This window comes from Eurosta solidaginis, chromosome 3, assembly GCF_040869045.1.
Source record: "Eurosta solidaginis isolate ZX-2024a chromosome 3, ASM4086904v1, whole genome shotgun sequence".
Classification (NCBI taxonomy): Eukaryota; Metazoa; Arthropoda; class Insecta; order Diptera; family Tephritidae; genus Eurosta; species Eurosta solidaginis.
Genome location: NC_090321.1, coordinates 193,402,618 through 193,420,145, shown reverse-complemented (window position 1 = coordinate 193,420,145; position 17,528 = coordinate 193,402,618). Strand labels below are relative to the sequence as shown.

General features: G+C 37.3%; 3 protein-coding genes across 3 annotated transcripts; 2 read left to right on the top strand and 1 right to left on the bottom strand.

Moving 5' to 3' along the window:
• Positions 1–1,051: 1,051 nt before the first annotated feature.
• On the bottom strand, positions 1,052–6,803 carry Socs44A (Suppressor of Cytokine Signaling at 44A). The gene is made up of 3 exons (XM_067774400.1): positions 6,541–6,803; positions 5,808–6,483; positions 1,052–4,902 (listed from the first exon to the last, which is right to left on the bottom strand). The coding sequence occupies exons 1-3, from the start codon at positions 6,551–6,553 to the stop codon at positions 4,431–4,433; spliced, it is 1,161 nt and encodes a 386-aa protein (XP_067630501.1). The 5' UTR covers positions 6,554–6,803; the 3' UTR covers positions 1,052–4,430.
• A 6,534-nt stretch (positions 6,804–13,337) lies between these two features.
• LOC137246872 (general transcription factor 3C polypeptide 6) lies at positions 13,338–14,374 on the top strand. The gene is made up of 3 exons (XM_067777892.1): positions 13,338–13,436; positions 13,797–13,967; positions 14,034–14,374. Exons 2-3 carry the CDS (start codon positions 13,805–13,807, stop codon positions 14,372–14,374), a joined length of 504 nt encoding a protein of 167 aa, XP_067633993.1. The 5' UTR covers positions 13,338–13,436; positions 13,797–13,804.
• Positions 14,375–14,425: 51 nt separating this feature from the next.
• Positions 14,426–16,185, top strand: Pbp49 (proximal sequence element A Pbp49). The gene has a single exon (XM_067777890.1). The coding sequence runs from the start codon at positions 14,426–14,428 to the stop codon at positions 15,668–15,670; it is 1,245 nt and encodes a 414-aa protein (XP_067633991.1). The 3' UTR covers positions 15,671–16,185.
• The last annotated feature ends 1,343 nt before the right edge of the window (positions 16,186–17,528 follow it).

The following is a 17,528-nucleotide window of genomic DNA, read 5'->3' as shown; positions in this document are numbered from 1 at the left end:
AGTTCCATAAAGAGTGGGATACACACATATCATTATTATTGATGACTTACCGATCGGCAGTGCATGAGACAATCGGCCAAACCCCCGCAAAGGTAATTTTTGGCAATGACCTTCGACTGCCAGCTGATTTGAAGTTTGGGATAAATGCCGATGCGGAAGGAAATGCCAAGAAATCCACTGGTGTCTTGGAGGAAGAGATGAGGGAAATACATGATCTTGTAAGGCAACGAACAAAGATTATGAGTGACAAGATGAAAGCCAGATACGATAAAGCAATTAATTCGGAAAGTTTTCAGGAAGGAGATTTTGTGCTGTTATACAACCCACAACGGAAAAAAGGTTTGTCCCCGAAATTGCAGTATAATTGGGAGGCCCATACAAATTGTAAAACGGATCAACGATGTAGTTTACCGCATACAAACCATTGGTAAACCACGAACCAAAATGAAAGTGGTTCATTTGGAAAAGCTGGCAGCGTGTAGATCAGAAAATTTGTCCGATCGGTACGATTCGACTTAGGTGGAGGGCAGTGTGGCGAATTTTAGCATCACTAAGCTGTTAGTAAATAAAGGCACAAAAACAAAAACAAGCTGCCACTCTTGTATACATGAACACATCAATTTAATCATAATTTACACACATAACCAGAAGCTCGAAGTGGAGAGATATCTCACACACACACATATAGTCATCAGCCGAAGTTCTTATTCATGCATACACACGCATATAACTAAAATTACCAAGCAGAAGATACAACAATTCTAGAAGGTGAAACAGAGAGTATAAAAGCAGCGCAAGCTGAGGAATGACTAATCAGTTTTGATTTAAACACGCTGTTGGTTGTGAAGTATAATGTGAAGTACTACTCCCAAAGTAATCTAAATAAAGACCAGTTTGCAATACTGAATATTTGAGTAATTTATTCAACAGTTTAGCGATTCGAACGTTAGCAGAAGGTGTAAAATAAGCGGAGTTTTACTAAATTCGATACAATATATAAGATAGATAATACCCCTGAACCACGGGTTAAGATATCGCTACTACAACAACATTTCGCAAAAAGTTTACCTTTTATTAAAGCTCGTTTGATATTCATATTTTACATTCATATTTGAAAAAATACCGGGTCCTTTCTTTGGGCTTTAGGATCGTAGTGTATTTAATTTTAAAAATTAAAGAACCAAAACAATAAGGGTCCATGTACATAAAACGGGTGTAAGTTTGGTCAAAACGGCGGCCGCCGGGGTGTGATGGTAGCGTGCTCCGCCTACCACACCGAAGATCCTGGGTTCACGCTCTAGGCAAAGCTACATCAAAATTTTAGAAACAAGTTTTTTCAATTAGAAGACAATTTTTCTAAGCGGGGTCGCCCCTCGGCAGTGTTTGGGTATTTCTGCCATGAAAAGCTTTCAGTGAAAACTCATCTGACGTAAATTGGAAGAGAAGCTCAGCCTAAATCTCTTCGGAGGCTATCGCGCCTTACATTTTTTTTTTATGTTTGGTTCACTCGTTTGAGCTGCATCCCTTTACATGGAAAAATAGCCTCCATTTCTATATATGTGACCTGGCCTATGAAAAGGTGGCTTATGACTATAAAAAGAAATTGCGAGAAACAGCTGTTAAAGATAAACAATCCATTTCTTCAGTTTCTTAGTGGTTTTCTTTTTTGCATTATGAACAATCATGCCCAAAAGGCAACCAAAAAAGGCAAAAGAGCATAAATGAGATAAGTTCGTGTGTGTATATAAAGAGCGATGTTTTTTTCAATGCAAAACACAAACCGGTTTCTGACCGAAAAAAAATCGTGTTAGTGCTCAGATTTAAAAGCAATGCTGAACGAGTAGGACGTGTGTCGCTTGTGAATAATGTCTGTCGAAGAAGAATTTTGCGAGGTTTTTCAAACATATTTCTGTGAAAACGAAGAGAATGATGATGATTCTTTCGATGATGTTGGCATCAATTACGAGTACGAACTACAAGCATTGTTTCAAACTGATGGTCAAATGGAAGTGGATGAAAATATCATCTCCAGAACACTTCTAAGCAAGTTAAGACTTTCTAGTTTTCACCACGTGAAAGAGCGTCTCAAAAACTATCGAAACCAGAAAAAAGTGGAAACATTTTTTGGAGTCATAAGCCACCTTTTCATAGGCCGGGTCACATATATAGATATTTTTTTTGAGAGCAAAACCATTGTGACTAGCACTTTCGTTCATTTTAAATACTATGTAAAAGTCAGTAACTCTCAGGCTTCTTAGTTCTAATACCAGTTTTAACAACTGGGTAAAGAAGCCTTTAATATTAGCAGTGTTTTTTTTACGGTCAAATGCGTTTGCACTAAAATTTTCTATGAAGCGAACAACACTGTTCACAGTTTTCTCTCCATTTGTGAGAGGGATGTGCGTCTCGGGTACCTTGCTTAAGGGCTAATTAATGGTTACTTATACCCATAAAACCATAACCAGATAAAACAGCTGATCAAACCTACCTTATTGAAATGTAATTGATTAATGGTGTCATACTATAACGCTAACGCCATAACCATACCATAGCCAACCAATTGGTTTTTGGATTTTCGCCATATCCATAACCTAAAAATATTTGAGTTGAGGAATTTATTAACTTTTTGTATATTTTATATATTGTTTTGGATACGTTTTGACTAAGAGAATTATTTTTTGTGGAATATGTTTGTGATTTTTTGCGTTTTCCTCATTTTTATGAAATTTTCAAGATTTTTAGGTTAGGTTAGGACACCATTAATCGATCACATTGGAGATGGATATGGCTATGGTTACGACTATGGCGTTAGGGTTAAGGAAGTTTAATTTGGCCTTTAGCTTCCGATTTCATTTTCGATTCCAAGCAAACATGTAAGTTCCAGTTCCGGTGAACTCAGTTCCGTTACATCCCTAGTACATATACATACATATTTGACCGTGTAGTGGTACTTGTTTATTGTACCACTTAGATATGTTATTTGAAAAATTGAATTTATTAATTATATTTTCTTTTGATTTCAATGAATGTTAAAAATTTTCATATTTTAATTTTCTATCTAATTGTAAACATCAATTTCCTTTAACTTAAATAATAATAAATAACAGTATTATTATTCAAATAAATTTATATTAATTGGTTATACTAAGAGTATAACATTTGGCGATCCTTCCAGGAGTATAACAGACCGCAACCATTTTCTTTTTACGGAATTAAAATTTTTTCATGGTTGTCAAATTACATATGGGACCCGGCCTATGAAAAGGTTATGACTAAAAAAACAGCTGCTAACAGCTGTTTCTCGCAATTTCTTTTGTGAGTCATAAGCCACCTTTTCATAGGCCGGGTTACATATGCTGATGAAATACTAGCACATATAGGCAATTAACAAGGTCTCCTATTCGTCGTATGAGCTATGTATGTTTTAATCAACTTTTATAATAGAAACCATGGAAACAACTAAAAACTTAAGACTTTACAACAAATACGAGACTCTTATAAGTTTCTTTTGCGTGTTTAAATTGCAAACAAACAATGAAACATAAACTTATTGCCATAGTCGAAAAAACCAAAATTTAGTTTCAGCTATTTTGACAGAAAGACCTTTAAAAACCAACGTCAAAAATCTGTTGCTAAATTTTAATTTTGACTGTGATGTAAAATATATATGTATACAAGGCGCGCAATACCTCCTAGGGGATTTAGGCTTAGCTTCTCTTCCAATTTTCTTTGTGCTAGTGTTTTATTTTGGCCACAAATTGGTGGGGCGCGATCCACATACATATGCAAGCAGATGAATTTGATCTAAGAAAGGCAGAAATACACCTGGAGATTTCGCCAAACTACTGCCGAGAGGCGACCCCACAAAGATAATTCGTTTCTAGTTGAAAACACACTTTCTAAAGATTCGATTCGGTCTTGAACCCAGAATCTATGGTACACCCTGCTGACACATTAATGCGGGATCTACTATGACTATGATTATGTCACACTATATGTAATTTTATAAAGATTCTTTGGTAGAGTGAAACGTCAAAAAATATAAATACGAGTTTCTGAAACGGCCTAATATACATAGGATATACATATCGCTCATTAACTTCAATAGTGTAATAACTCAAAAAACACGACTTTTGAGTTAATAACATATAAACGTACCCAATATCATGATCTATGTTGTATTAAAAATTTTTGTGATCAGTTAATAATTTACCACGTGCTGAAATCTTTGAATGGCTCTCTTGGAAAATTGTGTTTTTTGAGTTGTGACACTATTGATGTAAACGAGCGATATGTACATATTTGGCTTTCACTAATTTTTAGTATTATCCGATCAACTTTTACATGTTTTAATTGTTTATCAGCAAAATAATTTTTGTACAAATAATTCCAACTTTTAGTTTTTCAACTTAAATATAGTGAATTCTTGATTAACTATGAAATACTAGTTCACGCTTTATATTTAAATATGCTTGAAGCTTGGGTGGTATTGGCAGCTTTGCAATTTCTTCGGAAGCAGTATGTTGTTGTATTACCCTTCTGCATAAATCCTGCAATTGTGGCATTTTAAAGTAACGACTAAGTGGATACTTTAATATGACTGGACAAGGCGGTTGTAATTCATTTTGTACTTTTACGAAACATACAAAATTATCGTTGGTACAACGGTAAAGTATATCTTCAATCATTTCCACAATAGATTCATACTGTAACTCTTCAAAATGCCAATAGCCATCACGATATTCTAAACGATAATGAAATGTCACATTAACAATACGAAAGCTAAGCGTAAATTGACATCCACGTGTTTCAGAGTCGCGAACCAGAAACGAACCAGTGGGTTTGTCGCTAAGTTGCCTTTGAGCATCGAGTCTGGATATTTCGCCCCAGTACCAAACTTGGCTATAATTGATATAAAATATGTTTTTATGTATACAGTAACTTATAAATTTTGATCTCTAAGTAATTAAAGCCCTGCTATAAAGAATAATGTATTTTTATAATTTTTAACCAGCATACCGGATGCTGAGAGTATACCAAAGTAACTGCTCTGAACAAATAGCAGAGTTAACTTCTAATAGTTATTTTGTCGAATTTCAGTGTTTGGAGAAATATATTTTAACAACTTCCCTGTACAATGAGTCATATGTGACTCACGAGAGCGTATTGAAATAAGTTCATGAGTCACATGTGACTCATTTATCTATACAACTTAGAGAAGCTTTCTTGCTATAAGCGTGTCGTTATATCTGTGGTCATAAGCCATAACCGCCTAAGTACCATGTAAAAGGATAGAACTTAGATAGATAGAAGATAGGATAGAACTTAGGCGATTATTGCTTTTGGCCACAGATATATGTATTTATGAATTCTATGTGAGCGTATATCAAAAGACCTAAACTTTAGGAAAATTAAATAAAATTTCGAAAACTCTTTTTTGATAGTAGCCCTTTATTCGGTAGAAGAAACAGGAAATATATAAAAATTAAATACAAAAGAGAATGTTTTTATTCATTTAAATTAATAAAATCAAGTGTGTCTTTCGTTATAGCATTCAAAGCAAAAGGCCTTTTTACACATTATGCACTCAGTATGCACTCTCTGAGCAATACAAAAAACTAGTGGGTGTGTGGCCTTCTCAAAGCGCTTTGTATGGGGACAGGGAAGTTGTTAATAATATCTTTTCCTTTTTTGATATACCAACGAAAATCGACAAAACGTGTACCTAAAAACTATTTGAAATATGAAACGTTCTATGTATGTATAATATACATATCTTCCACTTATGAAAATTTTTTTAATCCTACCTTAACATTTCTGAACATGCAGTGTACATTATGTGATTAGGTCTTGACTCATTTTGCAACCATTTCTTTACTATGAAACGCTTATAGCCATGTGTAAAGGGTGTCATTTCTTGCTCATCAATTGGAATATTTTGTGCATAGTGAAACTGCAGCCGAGGTTCACGTATGGGCGAGTGAGTTAAAAATTCATTTGATGCATTTATTGTTCCTCCCGCGCAACCAGCACCAGCACGACCACTTCCAACTCTATCGACAGAATCATTGTGGTGTTTTAATGAGGAAAATCGAATACCCATCTTTTTGCGTAAACGTTGAAAAACATTTTTTTCTTCTTTACGTTTACGTCCAGATGAGCCACTTATATTTAATGCTTTGGTGGTTGTGTTTGTATCGTTTTCAATTGCTATTGTGTTTCTATTGCTTACGAGCTGTATTATAGGTTCATTGTTGTTATTTTGTATACGAGGCGCTTCTCTAGAGGTGGATGGTACATCAGCCAAGGATATTTGTGTGTCAGTTCTTTTTCTTCTTGTTAACGATTTAAACCAATTGCGCTTTTCTTTAGTTGTTGATGCCACAGTAAAAACGCTTGATGTTAGCGCGCTTGCACCTTCACATGTGCCAGGTATTTCGTCACTTTCCTCATTTTTTGTGGATATACGTTCATTCATTATGTCTACAGAATACTTAATATTTAGTACATAATAATTTATCAAATTATATTTACTGGTACCTGTTCGTCCCATTCACATTATATTTTGAGTGATAAGCTCTGGGGAGCTGTATCCTAATTATGCTTAGAGGTATTTCAAACATAGGCAACGCTTACGGGTACGTGCACAACTTAATTAAAACAAATATTGCGCATTGCGATGATTAATTTTTATATGGTTTGTAATTGATATTAAAAACTAGAGAGATATAAAAAATTCCAATAGAAAGAAATTACTATTTTGTTTGTTCTTCACTTTACCTAGAGATGGAACTCAGCTATCGAATCTTGATCCCCGGGCCCTATACACTATCTGTCAGTTTTAAAGTGTACAGGAAAAATTGTGTAAAAGGGCAGTTAATGCTGACTTATAACCATAAAACCATAACCAGATAAAACAGCTGATCGAACCTACCTTATGGAAATCAATGTAATCGATTAATGGTGCTATACCATAACGCTAACGCCATAACCATACCATATCCAACCATTTTAATTTTGGTTCTCGCCATAACCTTGTTTTGGATACGTTATTACTAAGAGACTTATTTTTTGTGGAATATGTTTGTAATTTTTTGCGTTTTCTTCATTTATATGAAATTTTCACGAATATTAGGTTAAGGCACCATTAATAGATAACATTGGAGATGGATATGGATATGGTTACGACCACCCCTAACAATGAAGTTTAATTTGGCCTTAAGCTGGAGACATTGGTGCTTTATCGGTAACCGTATCGGTAACCTTTTAACAGCTGATTCGACCAACCTTATGAGAATCAATGCAATCGATTATTGGTGACGCTAAGGTCGTAACCGTATCGTAGCCAACCAATTGGGTTTTGGTTTACCGTCGTGACGATAAACAGCTGATTACGTTAGGGATACGGATACAGCGATACGACATACGGCACCAATGGCTCCGGCTTTAAACTATGAAACTCTGATTATGTAAAGAAAAACTGTGAACAAGAAAACTCACCTTTAAGAACTTGGTGAGTTTTCTTGACAGCCAATGTACACTATTCAGACATACGCACTGTTGCAGAATAACTTTTTTCTTTTCATGGCGTTTGATAAACATTTTCTTACTGACATAAGACTTTTACACTCAGCACCCATTCAGCAAAACAACGTGCACAATACTTTACCGAATCGCATGAAAATTTAAAGTGTAATTTTTGTTGAGTTTTCAATAAGTTTGCGTTTTTCAGTTTTTCACAGTTAGGGAATTAACACCCAAATTACATTGTTGGTGCATTTGGCCGTTAAATCTCTATCCGTATCTGGAACACGAGGAATGATTTCTCGATTAAATCTTTCCGATTCATTGAACTCATTTGTTAAGTCGAAGTTTACATACAAAAAGTTTTGTTTGCGATTATCGGCAACTTCTCTGTTGGAGTTGCGTATCATATTTACATGGCGACTTTTTCTAACCGTCAATTTGACCTTTTATTTCAATTCTTTTTAAAAACTTGCTTTATTTATTGACTGGAGTGCTGGAGTGCGCAGAGAACCGGCCAACCCAAAGGGCAACACAGATACCCAAGGAAAGCAACGCGGGCCAGAAGAGCATAATAAGCAAAAGGCGACGAAACCCGCGATCCCCAGAGGCATCTCGGCCACTGGTGAGCAGCGCGGGCAAATCAAAAGAGGGGAGCAGGAGGGACAGGCGTCGAGCAATAAACCCGCGAACCATGGAGGGCCCAGTACCACCATAGAGCATCGCGGGCCTCCCAAGGAAAGAGGTACAGCAACTAAACGTAGCTCCGAAGGTACCTCTACACATACGAGAGAAGGTGGCAACAACCATCCTAGCAGGCCCTCTAGAGAGCCGAGTAAGCATGGGCGATCACCGTCGAAGCATGATTCTGGAAGCAGCTCACAAGGTAGCTGCGATAGGACCCAGAAAGGGAACGACACCAAACGAAACCGGGAAGAGTGGAGGCCCAACAGAAGGCATAACACTCTTTAACGAGGCAAGGAGAACCGACAACTGGGAGGAATACACCCAAAATCTAACTAAGTACAATAAAGAGATAAGAAAAGCAAAAAGGGAAAGTTTTAGGAATTTCTGTGAGGAAATTTCCAGCACGCCTGCAGCGGCAAGGCTACACAACGCCCTAGCCAAAGAGCAGAGACAGACAAACCTAGCAATTAGGCTCCCAGACGGTACCTATACCGAAACGGTGGAAGAGCGAGCAAAGGCCTTGCTACAAGCGCATTTTCCTGAGGCCTCCCCGCAAGTACCGGAACCTGTATTCCCCAGAGTCAGACCAACCCCATCGGACTGGCAACTAGCCAACTCCCTCTTTTGTGAGGCCAGAGTCAGATGGGCAGTGGAATCTTTTGAGAAATACAAATCTCCGGGGGTGGATGGCATCTACCCGGCGCTAATGCAGCAAGGGACACAGATCATCCCACATCTCGCCAGGATCATGAGAGATAGCCTGGCATTGGTATATATACCCACGATATGGAGAAGAGCAAGAGTAGTATTCATACCAAAAGTAGGTAAAAAGGACTATTCACAGGCAAAGTCCTTCAGACCAATAAGTCTAACCTCCTTTGTCTTGAAGGCAATGGAAAAGATAATAGACCAAGAAATCAGGTCGAACGCCCTCAAGAGCTGGCCCCTACATTATAACCAGCATGCCTACAGAGCGGGTAGGTCCACGGACACAGCTCTGTACCAGTTAACATCTGAAATACAGAGGGCGTTCGAAACAGGGAAAACAGTGCCAGAAGGGTGCCTTTGACAACACATCTCACGAAAGCGTAAACATAGCACTGCAGAGAAGAGGAGTTCAGGTGCCAATCCAGAGATGGATTGACAATCTACTCCGCACAAGAATCGCTGAAGCTTAAGTAGGCAGCAGCGCAGTTAAGGTTATTACAACGAGAGGGTTCCCCCAGGGAGGTGTCCTGTCACCCCTTTTGTGGAGCCTAGTAGTGGATGAACTCCTGCAAAAGCTATCAGACAGTGGCATAAGATGCCAATGATAGGGTTATAATTGCAAGGGGTAAATTCGAGAGTACGCTCTGTGACATAATACAAAGAGCATTGAACATTACAAGGGAATGGTGCGCCAATGTGGGTCTTAACATCCACACATCTAAGACAACCATCATCCCCTTCACCAGAAGAAGGGTCCTACCAGCCCTGAGAGCAATAACAATAGATGGCGTGGAACTAGAATATGGAACCGCAGTGAAATACTTGGGGATCACTTTTGACACCAAGCTCTTATGGAAACAACACTTCGACTCCATGAAGACTAGGGCCACGAGGTCCATCATGGTATGCAAACGTCTAGCAGGCGAATCATGGGGCTGTAGCCCACACGTGCTAAGATGGATGTATACCATGATAGTAAAACCTATGATAACATATGGTCAATAGCCTGGGCATCGAGAACAACTCGGGCGACGACGAGGCAAGCACTGTCAAAACTTCAGCGACTGGCATGTGTGTGCATCACGGGAGCTATGCGCACATGCCCCACAACAGCGCTGGAAGCTATCCTCGATCTAACCCCGCTGCATATATCGATAGAGCAGTCATGCAAGCGAGCCCTCCTTAATATCGTCAAGGAGGGCTCGGGCAAAGGTAAAGTCATATCGTCCCGGAACATGGAGGAATTGAGAGAGAAGACCCCCACCTCTCAACTCCCGAGGGATGCCATCCTCAGGCAGATAGTATATGAGAAAAGATATAAAGTAGAACTGGAAGACAAGGGTACGTGGGAAGAAAACAGAATTGAGAGCATTCAGCAGCTAAACAGTATATTATGGTATACCGATGGCTCGAAGACCCCAGAGGGGATTGGATCTGGAGTCGTTGGACCCAGAGCCAAGATATCAATACCCCTGGGAGCATACCCGAGCATTTTTCAAGCGGAGGTATTCGCCATAAGCCAGTGCGCGGACCTGAACCTTCAGCGGAAACATACACACAATGAACTACTGTTGGCCTGGGTTCCTGGCCACAGGGGAGTCGAGGGAAACGAGCAGGCGGACAGCCTGGCCAGAGAAGCAGCAACGATACGACCTATTGGTCCTGAGCCATTCCTGCCAGTGGGCCCGCAGGAAATTAGGGGGCATCTATTAGCAGAAGAAAAGGAAAAGAGGGAAGAACACTGGCGTAATATGCCAGGCCTGAGACAATCTAAGCTACTGTTAGGGGGTTACTGCACAACTCGATACAGGGCATTTATAGGCCTCTCGAAAAATAACCTAAGAATTCTAACAGCTATTCTTACAGGACACTGTAGACTGAACAGCCACATGCAAAAGCTGGGTATAATATCGAACAACACATGCCGATTTTGTGATCGATCAGCGGAGACGGCGGACCATATCCTCCTGGAGTGTGATGCAATCTCAAGACGTAGAGCTAAGTTTATGGGCTCACCATGGCCAGAGAATTCTCACATCAAATCCCTCAAGCCAGGTGAACTGCTAGGGTTCATCATAGATGTCGGCTTGGATGAGGTGTTGTGAAGCAGATGAGGGCACAATAGACCAATGATCGCAATGCGATCCTCAATTAATTATCTATCTTTCTATTGACTGTTTGAAATATTTATTATATTCTTATTATCGGCCTTTAAAGAGTACTTTGTTGAAGATTGTTGGAGCTCGAGGCCACAATATATATTATTAAAAGACGATTGGTTAATATTGAATATATCATTATTTTATTAGTGTCGATATTTCGAGTTCATTGAAATATTATTGCGAAACATTGGGAATATCAATTTAAATTATAAAAATTTGTGTTCGAAATCCACGAAAAAATGCAATAAAACAAAAACCAGAATTTAACAATAAGAAAAAGAGAGCACAAAGCAAGTTTCCAAACACAAGAAACTCGGTGCACGTCCGCTTTCCTCGTCACCCCCTCTGCTTCATATATCGTGTTTCTGGAACAAAAATATTCGTGTGTAAGTCGGCATTCTCTATCACAAACACCTGCTGTGAAAGTGAACACCAAGTTTTAGAAAATAAGGACGAAAACAAATTTGACAATTGCTCTCTTGCGGCAGACGATATCGTCAACACGGTTCCCACGATAGTCCATTTGGATCAAAAATGGTCCTTTCCCACCCCAATTGGTCCGTTGGCTCCATATCAACCAATAGGTTTTTGGGTTTTTACCATGTCCATAACCTATAAATATTTCTTTTGGTGAATTCACTAACTTTTTGGATATTTAATTTTTTTTTGGATACGTTTTGTGATTAAGTGACTTATTATTTATGGAATTTAGTCGTGAGTTTTTCCATTTTCTTATGGAATTTAAAAATATTTAAGGTTATGGTATTAATAACCAATGGCAATTTTATAAAAATAAAAATTTGATTATTACTATAGCGTTATGAATATGTCAACTTTAAAGCTCGTGGCAAACTTGTCTTATCCATAATACGTATCTGATCCGAACAATTTTATTTATACTGTAACGAATTTACTTGAAATTTCGCTTATTTCAAATCTTCTACTAAGTTTCGAATCACTAAACTGTTGAATAAATAACTCCAATATTGAATAATGGAAAAATGGCCTTTATTAGAGTACTTCACAATAAATAATACTGCTATTGCTCGCCAGATAGCGTCTTAATCAAAACTTCTTATTGCGCCTCTACCGTTGTTGCCTTTTATACTCTCTGATTTCCTCGTTCGCATCTTCTAGGCGCTTCCATTTCCAGAATCTACTAGTTGGCCATCAGCTATCAATTTTCTCAGCTGTAACTACAGATGCACGATTTTATAGCTTCTCTCATTGCATACTTTCGGGAGTATCTCAGATATATGCATGTGGTTGTGCGTTGCTTCTCCGCTGCGTGTTCATACATTTGTGTAGACATAATGATTGATTCGTTTATGTAGATACATAATGATTGATTTATGGATGTGCATACAATCACTGCTTAGCATCGGCTTAGAGATGGCAGTACCCCTTAGTGTTGCTAATATTCGTAACAATACCATATATTAATAATGTGAAAAATGTTGTTGATGAAAATAGATTCCGCCCTTGAAAATGATAGGACTACTAGCGAAACGTCAGGCTATAACAGTGAATAAACTTGTTTTATTTGCACTAAAAACGTAATAGGTCAAGTAACCTTGCACAATACGATAAACCTTCAAAAAATTTACCGGAATAACCTAAGAACAATCTTACGGAAGTTAAGTAAATTGGTCAATGGTGTCATATTATAACGCCCTAGCCATAACCATAGATACTGAACCAACTAATTCGTTTTTGTGTTTTATTTCAGTTGTTGAATTTATTAGCTTTTTTGATATTTTATTTTTTGTTTTGGATACATTTTGACTAAGTAACTTATTATTTCTGTGGAATTGTTTCAAAATTTTTAATATTTTCTTCTTTTTCATAAAATTGTCACCTTTTTTAAGTTAAAGCACCAATAACCGATGCCAATAGATGTGGATAAGTAAGAATGATTGTGTCAACCGCTGCGTCGGATACATGGTGGAAAGATGGTGGCAGCATGGAACAGCTGATTATAAACTTTTTTATTTGATTTGATATATCAACTTCCGGTGCAATACGATTTTGACAGTTGTCCATCGAATTTACAAAAACAAAATACATGGAATTTTTATTTAGATTTGTAGGTATGTCACCATGCTGTCACCTTGTATCGTTCCGCCATGGTTGGATATGGATCAATTTGTTGTTGCATTTGCATGTTAAATTTCTATCCGTATCTGGGTCAGGCTTCATTGGAACGAACAGTTATAATGAAAAGCACAAATCACACACGGGTAGGTGATTTGTTAAGGAAAAGTCACATCGAGATATGGAATATCGTATGGCACGATAAATGCCATCTTTAACAAAAATAATAACGTGAAGCACAATCAGATTATCCTACAATATCATTGTTTACTATATAGTTTGGCAGCTTAAGTAGAGGTTATGTTGCGAATAGAGTGGAAGGCAGTGGACTAGGCAGTCGAATGTCATATAATGAAGGAATGGTGTTCGGAGATTTTTCAAAGTTAAAAATAAAAATGATAAAAGCTTTATTATAAATAAAACTATTGTTTTAATAACAACAAAAACGCCATATATATTCTGTATACATAAATTTGTAAGGATTATCTCACTTTAAAATTTTAATTAAATAATCTAAAGTTTTGTTTTGAAACTGAGTCGAGAACTGTGCGTGTGAATGTGCGAATTTTCACCGATCAGCTGTTAGTTGCGCTACTTGGTAAAATTTACAATGTACAATATACTGCAGAATGAATGCAAATGAAGAATCGGATTATGAGGAAGAAGAAATTTTAGTGTACGCTGATTTCAAAAACCAACTTGCTCCACTTGAATTAAGTGAAAATGCAATTGTAAAAATAATTGGATTTGAGGAAGACCCAATAGCTGAAGTGAACGGAAACGTGTTCAAAGGTAAGCTCCAAAAAAAATTTAAACAATGTATTAAGCATAAAAAATCTTATCAAACTACATCCACAGGAGCTTATGATTATCCTATGGGTACATGTGTCTTCTTTGAAAAGGATGTAGATGCAAACCCATCAGATCCCCTCTTCGAAAATAGTTGCCGGCAAAAATTTAAGTATACAGCAAAAACCAATAAAGTTATAAATTTTGAGCGCATTTTTGTAGAAAAAAAAATATTGGAATCAACGGAAGATCAATTAAATGAGAATATTTCTGAGACATCTACAGAAGAAATCCATTCTGTTGATCGAGAAAAACATGAAAGATTAGCCGACTCCGAAAAACTTCGAGTAAATATGTCATATGAAGAGGCAATAAAATTATTTAAAGCACACGACTCTGCCGCCGTATAGATACTAACTAATTATAAGCCTTAAATATAAATAAAAATTATAATTAGCATAATGGAAGAAATACTTGGTGTAGAAATGCGACCGCCCATTTCACTTCAGCAATTTTTTCAAGATTGGAAATCGACATTGGAATCTACGATTATACCGAAAAGCCCTATAGATATACAGAATGCAATGCAATTATCTGAACGGCCAGAACAGTTTATATGCGTATCAAAGAAATGCTCGTTAGAGCACCTAGCTGATGAAAATGATATCAAACCCATCAAATATGAACCAGGTATTACCAACCCAGGTCGTATTTCTTTGGTAATAAATGACATCAATCTAAAAACGTACAATGAGCTTATGACAGGAAAAAGCAGCGCTAGTCGAAATCCATTTAAACGCACACGAGAAACATTTCCAATGACTCCTATTCCTGCGCAACAAGAAATTGAAGGCTTCGATTCTCTAAACTTTTATAATGACTTAATTGTAAAAGTGCGGATTTATAGGCCTGCGCGTGCTGTACATACAGGACAAAGTTTGGAAAAACCCGTTTTTGCTGAAGAGTTTGACTGTTTAGGCACGAACTATTTGAGTGAATTGAGAGATAGGATAGCATGTGTCTGTAAAAAGAAACGCTTTTTTGATGTAAGTGATAATCCAAATGCTGAGCTACCAACAAAAATAACCGATCCGGCATACTTCTTTATAAACAATACGTTCTACAATGATCTACGAATTCCCAACAACCCTGATTATTCAGAGATTATACGAAAGTGGGCTAAAAAAGCAGTTGGCTTAAAAGATCTAAGTTTTGAAGTGGCACAAATGGAAAAAACACGTTTTTTAGATTTGTCCGTTAGCATTGGATTTCCACAATTGTATCAGCATCATGGAAATTGCGAGCATGTTTTCGTAATCTCACAAGTTGAAGTCTTAGTACCTGGTATGGCGTGGGGCCAGCGTCAACAATATCCACGTCTTTGCTCATTTGGTTCATTTAATAGCCGTGTATGCAATATGTGTGGTACAGGACGGTATACTTTTATAGTAACAAATAGTGACCGTCAACTACAAGATCCAGCTTACGTATGCAGTAAATGTTTCTTACAGTACCATTACATAGATGGTAAAAAAATTGGAAGTTTTCAAGCCTATCGTGTGAATGAAACCAGTGAGGTGGGAGACCTAAATAACGACGACAAGAGGACAGCCGATGAAACTGAATATACTTCGGATAATAATGAGAAAGTAGGTGAAATTATTATATCAGGAAACGAGGAAGCAGTCAGTAACATTGATGCATAATGGATTCTAGCTTAATTTAATAGCGCTACATATATACGCGTAACAACGTACGCCATTATCTTAAAAAAAGGATTTTCCTATTGGAGCGGAAAATTGAGTAAAAAAATGTCCGAAATTCTTTTTGTTTTTTATATTTTTTTTTATTTATCTAGGCGGTGATACATTAATACCGCCATCTGCATTACAACATCCTCTCGGTTCGAGGAAGCTGAACAAGCTTGGGTATGGGAATATCCACTAGAAGATGGTGCTAAGCATGATTTATTCGTGGATATAGGAGAACCAATCAAACTTCGTGTTTTTCGTGAAATTTTCAAAGAAAATTTACCAATTGGACCACCAAAACACAGACACACGACAATCAGGTTTAGCAACGGGTGCATCCGGCGGACAACCAGCATCTACACAACTATTTACCGTACCGTATAATGGTGTTTATATAAAGATGTAGATATATTAATAACCATATAATGTATCAAATTTATTTTAGGCTGCTATTAATAATTATATTATATAATCATAAAATATTAATTCGTATTGCATATTTCTTTCGAAATCTTCGGGAGTGAAATGCACTTCACATATGCATGCTGTTTTGAGATTCACTACGTCCTTTTGGCGGCAAAAATGAAGCCATTTCTTAGGCACTACTGCATCTTTCGGAAAATGGAATAATCTCCATTTGTTTTCAGCGGTTTTCTTGTTGTTGTTGTTACACCCAAACAGCACATCGCATTATTAATATAATTATTTAATTAAAATTCTCACAAATAACACCAAATATGTATATATAAACGCTCGGGCATTGTACAGGTTTACAAGTATGATATGTATGAGAGGGAAACAATTTCTTTCCTTTTCTAACACACGGCAGTTTGACACTTCGGTCAGTGTCAAACTAGCGTGGAACCCAGTGGAACCTACGTGGAACATGAGTTTTGACACTGAAAGAAGTGTCAAAATTACCGGGGTTGCTTCGTCTAAAGCGACACAGGGAAGCAAAAAAGGGATCGGAATATCAAATATGGGTTGCTGTGATGGTAAATTTCTTTTAACGAATTTAGTACGAAATTTTAAGTGCACTCATGTGGGTCCTTCAGAAAATTATAAAAAAGTCTTCAATTGGGGTATCTGAGGACGCGTAGTTATTTCAGTATTAAGAATGCAAACACGGGAGTTAAGTTTTTCTACCCGTTCAAAAGTTCTCCGCGAAAAACAGTTTGAAACCGAGGTCGACTGCAATAACCCGTCCAAAAAAGGGGAAAGAAAAATGAATAGACGCGTTTTGTCCTGTTGTCAATAGTCCGAAGAGAAAAAGTATTCGAATTATTGGAAGCGAGGCAAAAACGCGTCTATTAATACCTCCCCCGACGGTTTTGGTCGTGTTTTAGCAATCGTCCCCGTAAAAAAGTATCACAATTTGTTAATTAAAATTGTCCAAAATATATGGTTATTAAAGAGAGATGTAATTAAGTGCTCGTTTGAAAGTAAATAAGTATATTTCTTTGTAATATAAGAAAAAAAAATTTTAAGCAGTTTTCGATAGCAGCTACTAAACTTTGTTTGGTCCTAAGAAGTACAACAGTGCCAAATAGCATCCACAAAAAAAACGAACAAGAACAAGCATTTTATCAGGTGAGCGTGGCTGTGTATGTGCGTGCTGCTACATATCCTACTTGTAGACCTGTACAATGCGCTCGGGTAAAAGAAAAGGGTTAAACCATACGTCATCAAAAACAGCTGATCTAATAATGTTTACATGCGCATTGAGTAATCTCTGTGATTTCTCTGCAAAAATTGTTGGATTACGCCATGGTTCAATTATGTACAGGTTGGCTCATCTCATCAGCTGATTTTA

Excerpts from the sequence above, each read along its gene's own strand:
- Socs44A (XM_067774400.1), bottom strand. Across the intron at positions 4,903-5,807 it reads GCATGTTCAGAAATGTTAAG|CCAAGTTTGGTACTGGGGCG; the intron begins GTAGGATTAAAA and ends TATCAATTATAG.
- LOC137246872 (XM_067777892.1), top strand. The coding sequence starts at position 13,805 with ATGAATGCAAATGAAGAATCGGATTATGAGGAAGAAGAAATTTTAGTG. Across the intron at positions 13,968-14,033 it reads GAACGGAAACGTGTTCAAAG|GAGCTTATGATTATCCTATG; the intron begins GTAAGCTCCAAA and ends CTACATCCACAG.
- Pbp49 (XM_067777890.1), top strand. The coding sequence starts at position 14,426 with ATGGAAGAAATACTTGGTGTAGAAATGCGACCGCCCATTTCACTTCAG.